The 10,229-nt window shown below is 36.8% G+C and overlaps 1 protein-coding gene across 1 annotated transcript in view; it reads right to left on the bottom strand.

The window, feature by feature from the left end:
* Positions 1-489: 489 nt before the first annotated feature.
* The window catches only part of LOC106877199 (uncharacterized), a 14,099-nt gene continuing 4,359 nt past the window's right edge, over positions 490-10,229 (bottom strand). Inside the window, exons 2-3 of the mRNA XM_014926043.2 lie at positions 1,990-2,079; positions 490-1,394 (exon numbers count right to left, since the gene is read on the bottom strand). Of these exons, the coding sequence (XP_014781529.1) occupies positions 1,125-1,394; positions 1,990-2,079 (360 nt within the window). The 3' untranslated portion in view covers positions 490-1,124. The remainder of the gene's footprint in view (positions 1,395-1,989; positions 2,080-10,229) is intronic.

Genomic DNA, 10,229 nt, shown 5'->3' with positions numbered 1-10,229 from the left:
TTGTTGTTGTTGTTGTTGTTGTTGTTGTTGTTGTTGTTATTGTTATTATTATTATTATTATTATTATTATTATTATTATTATTATTATTATTAAGGCTGCAAGATGGCGGAATTGTGAGTGGATTGGACAAAATGTTTGGTAGCAATTCTTTGAGATCTTTACATTCTGAGTTCAAATTCTGCTGCAACCAACTTTACCTTTCATTTTTTCAGGATCAACAAAATAAGTACCAGCTATATACAAGGGTAAAAGTAACAGATGTGCCCACTTCCTCTAAAATTGCTGGCAATGTGCCAAAATTTGAGACCATCATCATTATTATTATTGCTGTTGTTGTTGCTGGCACTGCAGTACGATCAAAGACTGGACTTTCAGATCTGTGTTTGCCATATTCTGAGTAATGATAACTGTGAAATCATTTTTCAATTAAGAAAACTATTTTAATGTCAGAACATGCAAATGAGAGAAGTCAACCAATCAAACGCAAATTAAATCTTTGAAAATTCTGATGGTTTATTTTAGTTAAAAACATAAACAATGATCCGTAAAATGTTATCAATGAACAATGAACAACTATTGTCAAAAAACAAATATAGTTTTTTTTCTCAATAAGTCATAAACAAATAGTAAACAAATACTTTTTGTTCTGTAGGAAAACATAGAATGAACAACTGTTGCCAATAAACATTGAACAATGTAAATAGTTATGTGAGTAATAAAAACTGGACATCACAACTCAGATAATGAAGAAGGAATGAAAAAATGTCAGTGAACAATATTATTGTGTAATGAAAATCTGTAAACAATATTATTGTGTGCTGAACATCTGTGAACAATTTGATGCCCGTTAAGGCATTGCCTGTCTTTTGTCCTTCCAAGGTCAATAAAATACATATTATTAGTGACGTAAGAAATGATTTAGTTGACTCTAATCCTCTCCTATCATTCTGTGATACATGTTGGAAATCTTTACCGACACACATACAAATGTTTATGAATTAACATCAAACAATGAACAACTATAATGAATGTTAAACAGTAAACAACTAACAATGAATGTTAAACAGTAAACAACTAACAATGAACAGGAAATAAACAAGAGATAAAATTCTTATGGTAAATATTAATCCGATTCTTCTTCCATGTCATGAACCACAACCACAGATTCATACGTATTACATCGATGACATTTCTCCAAAGACACAAACGAATGATTAGATTGATTTGATTCAACCAAACTGGACGGTCTTCGAGTTTCAGCCCATTGACCATTGGTCTCTTTAGAATCTGGAGTTATGTTAATGTTTTCAACCATGGTCACTCGTCTCTTAGATGAGTTTTGTCGTACTTTTGTCATCATGTTGTTAAGAATTTTTCTGGACTGTAGCTGAAACTGAAGAAAATATGTTACATATCAGATATACATATATCATCATCATCATCGTCATCATCATCATCATCATCATTTAATGTCCGTTTTCCATGCTGGCATGGGTTGGACAGTTTGACTGAAAACTGGTAAGCCGGGGAGCTGCACCAGGTTCCAATCTGATTTGGAATGGTTTCTATGGCTGGATGCCCTTCTTAATGCCAACCACTCCAAGAGTGTAGTGGGTGCATTTTATGTGCCACTGGTATGGTTGTCAGTTATGAAACACCGGCCCCAGCCACGGCTTGACGGGTCTTCTCAAGCACAGTGTATTACCTATCATTCAAAAGGTGTTTCTTATGTGCTACCAGCCTGGCTGCCAGTTATGCGACACTGGCATCAGCCTCGGCCACAATCTCGCTTGGCTTCATGGGTCTTCTCAAGCACAGTATATTACCAAAAGTCTCGGTCGCTTGTCACTGCCTCTGTGAGGCCCAAAGTTCATAATATGCAACATACAGGCTGTTATAATCAAGACATGATATCCTAAATCATTCTAAACATTCCCTTTCATTCGATATGGCTAACCAGACCTGGACATCAGCAAATGACAACATACCTCTGACACTCCTTTCTTTATGGATTTCCATCCTGTCCGTTTCTTTTTTCTTGAACTCTTCGGCTCTGACTCCTCTTGTGAGGTGGAATTCTGGAAAATATATATATGTATATATATATATATATATATATCATCATCATCATCATCATCATCATCATCATCATCATATATATATATATATATATATTTGTGTGTGTGTGTTTGTGTGTGTGTGTGTATAAAAGATGGGCTACAACAAATATTCTGCCCTATACCACAGATTTGCTTGTCAGTTGTTTGATCTTAACCAGTTGAGAAATGTCCCTTAGTGACTGATGATATGTGCATCTCTGATCATGAGCAGAAGTAGTGGGGGAGCATCATAGCCATGTCTTGAGAGGAATTCTTTGGGGTTTGGATAATTCACTTCTGGAAACTGTGTGTTTTGTTCAACATCCTTAAACAACCCTTATTCAGGGACCTTTTGAGCAGGATGGGCTACTCGACCTGAAGAAAATTCCAACTGGGCCCCCACCTGCAAGGTCATGCCCTGTTAATCTTGATATGAGATCATGATGTCATGCACATGGTTGTGATGTATGTGGTCACTTTCATTCTTTTGTTGTCATGCTATCACTATTAATATATATATATATATATATATATATATATACACACACACACGTGCATTGATGTTTGTGTGTATGTTTGTATGTATTATGTATGTATGCTTGTGGGTAGGTATGTATTTTTCACATTTATTTTCTTTTGATGTCTCACCAATGTGAAAAAAAAAAAGAAAAAGTTTCTACCCCAGAATCAATGCTCTTCCATTAGAATCTATTGTCAACATGAATGGGGTATGCATTATGCATGGACGCATGCATACATCATCATCGTCGTTTAACGTCTGCTTTCCATGCTAGCATGGGTTGGACGATTTGACTGAGGACTGGTGAAACCGGATGGCAACGTGCACATGTAAATAGAAATGAATGCTTGCCTGCAACCATGTACACACACACACACGCACACACACACACACATATAAATCATAATATACAGTATTATAGATCTGTTATAGCTGATCTTAATAAATGGCTTCACACTGTGTGAAAGCACTTGGTAAGATCAGCTGAAATGGATCAATAATACTGGATACTTTGATTAACATACTCACTCTTTCGATAAATATATAAGTGCCTATTCTTTCTGACGTATGGATTTTAAACAACTTTGCATACATGCATACATACATACATATATATCATCATCATCATCATCATCATCATCATCATCACCAACATTTAATGTCTGCTTTTCATGCTGGCATGGGTTGGCTAGTTTGACAGGGGTTGGTTCAGCAGAAGACTGCATCAAGCTTCACTCACTCCATGGAGTGGACTGAGTGCTTTTTACATGGCACCAGCATGGGCAAAGTCAGTTTTGCCATGGTTTTTACAGTTGGATGCCCTTCCAAATGCCAACCACTTCACAGTGTGGACTCAATGCTTTTTATGTGGCACCAGCACTGGCAGGGTCACCAAGTAAGTTGCAAGACAAAGAACCTTTGAGAGGTGAGTTTGGGACATTGGAGGAGGGGGGGATCTTGTGCCAGATGATGAAAGGTTAGAGTGCGACAGGGAGACAGAAACAGGTGTCTTGCTGTAGAGGAGATACATTGGAGAAAAAGAGAGAGAGGAGGGGGTGAGAAAGAGTGATCAAGATTGAGGTCAGTAAGAGAGTGGGAGAGCACAAGAGAAAGAGGGAGAGTGGGAGAGAGAGCAAGAGAAAGAGGGAGAGTGGGAGAGAGCAAGAGTGAGAGAGAGCAGGAGAGAGATGATGGTGAAGTGCCAGGGCATGCTCACAAGGATTGGGGATCAGAATATAAATGGAACGGTAGAGGAGAGCCAGGGAGAGATCAGTGGTGGCAAAGTGGAAGGGCATGCTATATATATATATATATATATATATATATATATATCATCATCATCATCATCATTTAACATCTGTTGTCCATGCTGGCATGGGTTGGACAGTTTGACTGGACTGGCACACTGGAAGGCTGCACCAGACTCCAGTCTGATTTGGCACACACACGCACACACACACACATAATACAAAGAAATATAAAATAAAGAAAATGGAGAGTTTGAACACAGCAAAATCAATTTATTTATATAATAGTCAATATCATAACGCCTGCGTGCATTTCAATATCTACCTTCATTCACATTTTACAATTAAAAATTGTATTATGAATTTAGAAGGTAAAAATCTCGTCAGGGCAAAAATTGACATATCAGTTTTACATCCTAATAGATGTCCACTACAGACTGTAGTGAACACTCCATCTATTTGGATGTAAAATGAAGTGTTTTTGTCAATGTTATTCCAATTTCGATTATTATTGTTTCTTTTCTTTCGTGGTCAAATGTTGTAATATCAGGTTTATTGCTTTCTTTATGGTTTCGTGTTATTACTCAGCTATCTACTAAAATCTTTTCACTTGTTACCTTTTCTATTTGCACGTTTCTGATTTCCTGTTGTTTTTTTTTTATATGTTCTATTGCTGTAGAAGGTTCACAAAGATTATCTTGGTTATCTCATTGAGTCTCTCTTTATATTTCATGTGTGCCATTTTCCCACATTGTATTGCCACATGTTCCATGTTTCCTTTGTTTTCTACAATATCTACATGCCTTTTTTTCTTCCATAATTGTTGTTTCTGTCTTGTAGATACTGAAAAATATTTTATCCATCATTAAATATTTGCTTTGATTATATAAATCTCAATGAATCTCTTTCTGGTACTGCTTCCTCCTCATTCAGGTGTTTAAAAAATTCACCATGCATTTCTTTGTGTGTTTGTTCGTTAATTATTTTTTCTCCTTTGTATTTTTTGTATTCATTGACATTATTGATATTATTTTTTATGCATTCTTTTTTTATTTCCATAATATCGTAACCCTTATAATAATAATAATAATAATAATAATAATAATAATAATAATAATAATGATGATGATGATGATGATGATGATGATGATGATGATGATGATGATGATGATGATGATGATTTCACCTATGGTGAAATTTACTATAGTGGAGTACACCATGGTGGAATTTACCTATAGTGAAATTTATCTAGTGGAACTTTCCGTGGTGGAATTTACCAGTCACCCTGGATAACTGTATGTTTATATATATATATGTGCAGTTGTGTGTGTGTGTGCATTTGTGTGTGCATTTGTGTGTGTGTGTGTGAATGTATATGCATGCACGTGTGCATGTGTGTTGTGCCTGTACATTAGTAAAATAACAAACAACAACAATAACAACAACAACAACAACAACAACAGCATCTTAGAATGTTACCTTTGTTCCATAAAACATAGCACCGAGGTAATCTTGTCTTCCCAGAAAAATGAAATATTTCCTGGCTGAAAGCAATGGAAGGACCGTTTTCTACAGCCAGGTCTTGAATCTTACTACCAAGAGAGATATTAAACTTCTTGAAATTTATCTTGATGCTTATTTGTAGATAAATCCTCTTCGGAAGTATTTCACTGTTGATGGAAGATGGACACGACAAGACTGAATGGTGTCACAACTTCTCAGGGAATGAATATTTCACAGGGAAATGATACATTTCACTTCTCTTAAGACATTTATATCATTATAGAATCCCATCAACCTCTCTCACTCTGTCTTCTTCCCTTTCCTGATAAGTCTCCTTTTATATTTCTCTCTCACCCTCTCTCCCTCTCTTCACACTGCTTCCTCTTCCTCTCTCCCCCCTCTCTCTCTCTATATATATATGTGTATATATTTAAGTTTCCTTTCTGTGTCTATGCATTTTTCATTACCTCCAACACTGTTATAAAACACTCGCACACATCCTGCTCAATCATGCATGCTTGTGCTGGATATACAAACTTCAATGTGTCCATTCTAGCAACCGATAAAATTGCTTTGACAACACACTGGATCAGCTTGACACAGAGACACACTTCTACACACACCTGATATGCAGCAACAGACACACAAACATACACACTTACCCATCGACCTACATTACACACCTACCAGCCTACATTAAATACATACATAGATACATACATACATCATCATCATCATTTAATACCTACAGTCCTTGCTGGTATAGGCTGAATGGTTTGATAGGATCTGACTAACATGAGTGAGAGTGCTTGACAGGATCTGAGAGTAACATCAAACCTTTTCCAATTTTCTCTCCCTGTTTATTTCTGAGTTCCTTTCTGTTGAAGAGCGTAGGCTCGAAACGTAAAACACTTTCTCACTCCCCAAGCATTAAACTGATACATCTGTTTGTTGTTTACATACATACATACATACATACATACATACATACATACATACATATATGTTGAACCGTTAATCCCTACATATTTTTTTCTCTCTCCATTTTTTCCTCTCAATCCTTTCTATCAAAGAGCCTAGGCTCAAAACATCAAAGACTTTTCCATTTTCCCCAGGTGTTAAACTAACACACCTGCTCATTCCTTCACCTATCTTCATCTTTTGTTTTCTGTAAATTTGAGAACAATTTCTCTCAAATGGTGGTACTACAAAAGCGCATCTGGGACACTCTGTAAAGTGGTAGATATTAGAAAGGGCATCTAACTATAAAAGCCAAGCTGAAGACTCAGCGTCAAACAATGGAAACAGGTGAAGAGGAAATTTTTTTCCAAAAAACATTGATATCAATCTTCAGGAAAATAAGAAAGATGGCACAAATGGAGATCAAACAGATAAACAGACAAAATTCTGTACCTCTGGTGCCACAGAATCCCCCCACCCCCACCCCACCCAGGAGTTAGAAAGATACAAATATAACTATATTCAGAATATAAACAGCACACAAAAGATAAATTACTTGTAAAATTAAAATTAAGACATCATACCTAACTTTTAAAAAAATGTTTCAAAAAATACCTACTGGTGCCTTCAGTTACACTTAAATGCAATTTAAGAAATGATTAAGTGAACACACTCATGGTGTTTCCAAACTAAACCTGTAGCTATATCTGTGGAGATCTTCACTCTGTGTCCATTGCTAAAATGTCTTGAAAGTCGACGATTCTCTGTTCCCATTACCCTCACATTTACCCTCTTGTGCCTTGAGGTGTATATCCAGACACCTCATCGACACCATCTTCTTTGCTTCTTTTCCAGCTGGAGCAGCCATCTCTCTCTCTCCTTTAATACACCTGTTCCTATTCCTTGCTCTCCCATTCCTCTCGCTTTTCAGGACCTTCCTCAATTCTATGCCTCACTCAATCAAAGAGTCTTGTCATGCAAGCTACTTGGTGACCCCACCAGAGTGAGTGCAATGAAAAAAAAGCACCTAGTATACTCTGTAAGCTGGTTGGCAATAGAAAGGGCATCCAAATGGAAAAAAAAAAAAAACCATGCAGAAACAGACATGAGAGCTAGATGTTCTCCTCTGACATGTTGGATCCTGTCAAACCATCCGACCCATGCCAGCATAGAATACAGACACTAAGTAATGGCAATGATGATGACAATGATGATGATGATGAGGATGATGATGAGGGGGATGATGACGATGATGATGATGAGGATGATCTGCCCATGACCAATTAGTACCAGAAATATTCTGAAATCAGTTTACTCAAGTAGAGTCCTAGAGATAAGAGAATCAATATTAGAGCTGGAACTGAACCTTGGAGTGACTGTGATAGAGATAAGGGTTAGGGTAAGGGTTTGACTCCCACTGAGATGCATCTGCCATCCACTTATAATTCCCATTAGCAACACTAATTAACCAATCTATTGATTAAACTAATCTATTGATTAAACTAATCTATTGATTATAACTGAACCAACAAGCAAAAGACTTCAACCGGAAATCTAAGAATGTCCAATATGGACTGACACAGCATAATCACCATTTTATATTAATACACACACACACACACATATATGTAATAATCCATAGGTAGAGGTGTATATTTACATACACACATGCTTAAGCAAGCATAGCAATATGCGTTCGTCTGCACTGATACACTTTTACAAGTATTTACATGTATATCAGAGCGACTGTGTTTTGTGTCAACCGGATAAAATGCATTTGAGTCACACCTGAGGCACACCTGAAGAACCTTACAGGATTATTTACCAAACCACAATTATGTGATTTAGTGTAATTACTGTGGATGTTGATGAAGCTCGATGAATACTAAACTATCAGAGACGGTTGACAACATACTATCACTTTATCGTACTGCTACTGCATAAATCTTTCTGGGAGATTTAGAAATATATTATTTCTATTTTTAAAGAATGGAGTTCAAATCCTAGGTCTTACTACACATACATACACACACACACACACACACACACACACACACATGTTAAAAAAGGGATATGCTGAGATACTTTATTGCCAATTTAACAGCTTTTTATTCTAACATCTTGTTTGATGCTATTTCAAATGTCTGCAAGACTGAATCCATGTCTGCTATCTTCAAAAGTTCTAAATTATTTCATTGTTTTGTATTAATCACACAATAAAACTTAACAAGTTCATTTCGTGGACAATTGTTGTGTTTTTCTCATTCTAATTTTCACACAAAAGCTACTTCTACTCACAGATCTGCCACACCATTATGTCAATCCTCTAAAATAAATTATTCCAGTCACTCTTTGCTGCTTTTAGTCTTCAATGGTAAATTGCCATTTTGCTAGATACTGAAACACCCAAATATCTTTGGTCTTCCACATGTCTATAATAATTCTTCAAGTTCTGGCCATTTGACAATTCCTCTACAGTTGCAAGTTCTCAGCTGCTCTGGTATTCTTCATGATCTTGCTATTTTTGTCAATTAGTGTTGGACCAAAATATCACACAGCTGCTCTGTTATCATGTTCTTATTCTCAAGCAACAACATTTAATGTTATAACAATGCATTTGTTGCTTTAAAGCCATGGCTCTGAACACTACAAAGTTCACCATTAATCAAAAATGTTCAAAGAATATTCTGCTTTTGAAAAGAGCAGTCGTATGAGTTTGAGGTTTGTTTGTAGTTCAGTGACGAGAATTGCCAACAGGATGTAAAACTCATATTTTTGGTTGCAATGTTTTGTGTTGTCTTAAATCTGCCACCAACACAATGGCTATTGTTTTATCAGCAGGTATTTGCAATGTGACTGACTGACAGCCAGAATTGTCAATGTTTCTTTAATCTCTGTCAGGTCAAACCTGGCAAAGTAATGAAGGGGGTGCAAATTTTGATTTTGCATCAGCTAAAAATTTTAGGGGGTGCGTTTGCATCTCCTGCACCCCATGTTCCCAAGCCTTTGCTAGCAAGTGACCAATGATGGGAAAGGGCACCACACCAGCACTCATTTCTAGATGAATAGGCTGAAGCAACATGGAACAAAGGGTTGCGATAGAGGACACAAAGTGTCACCCAGGCCAGAAAACAAACCCACACTTGTGATTAGGAGCCCAACACATTGACCACATTGTTTCATGCCTTGATATGATAATTAATACTTAATATTTTCTTAAACACCACATTTAACCCTATTGAGATACATATATTTATATACGTGTATATATAGATGCAAACATACATATGTGTGTGCATGCGTGTGTGTTTGTGTGTTTGCATGTTATTATTCTTCACTAAAATCTACCTGGCAAGGGGATACAGAGGGGCCAGTAGAACACTGCCTGACCTAGTATCCCGTAAGATTTGGTTTCTAGTTTAGACTCCTGTCATTAGCTTTCCTCCTCTGCTGTCCAAATTAGAGAAACTAAAGGCCTGCCCCTGCTACTGTTTCATTTGGTGACACCTGGCCTCCACCGTTAGGTGTGTCAACTCAAAAGAAATACAGATTTAATTAGATTTGATGTTGACGACAGATTATGATCTGGTTTCTTAATGAAGTGACAAGATCAGGTTACGCATAAACAACACTTGGCATTTGTAGACATGTCAGCGTATTCTTTTCTTGTTTGGTTGCCATTGTTTGGACTGCAACGATGCTGGGGCACCACCATCACAGGTTTTTAGCTGAGTGTTTTGGGAGCTAGCTCTCCTTCTTCTCTCCTCTTTTCTCTTCTTACACACACACACACACACACATTCACTCACTCTCTCTCTCTCTCTCTCTCTCTCTCTCTCTCTTTTGTTGTCTTACCTTTTCTATCAATATATATTATTTCGATGTATATATATATATAT

Source organism: Octopus bimaculoides, chromosome 10, assembly GCF_001194135.2.
Source record: "Octopus bimaculoides isolate UCB-OBI-ISO-001 chromosome 10, ASM119413v2, whole genome shotgun sequence".
Classification (NCBI taxonomy): Eukaryota; Metazoa; Mollusca; class Cephalopoda; order Octopoda; family Octopodidae; genus Octopus; species Octopus bimaculoides.
Note: the sequence above shows the minus strand (reverse complement) of the source record. Positions and strands in the feature narration are given on the sequence as shown.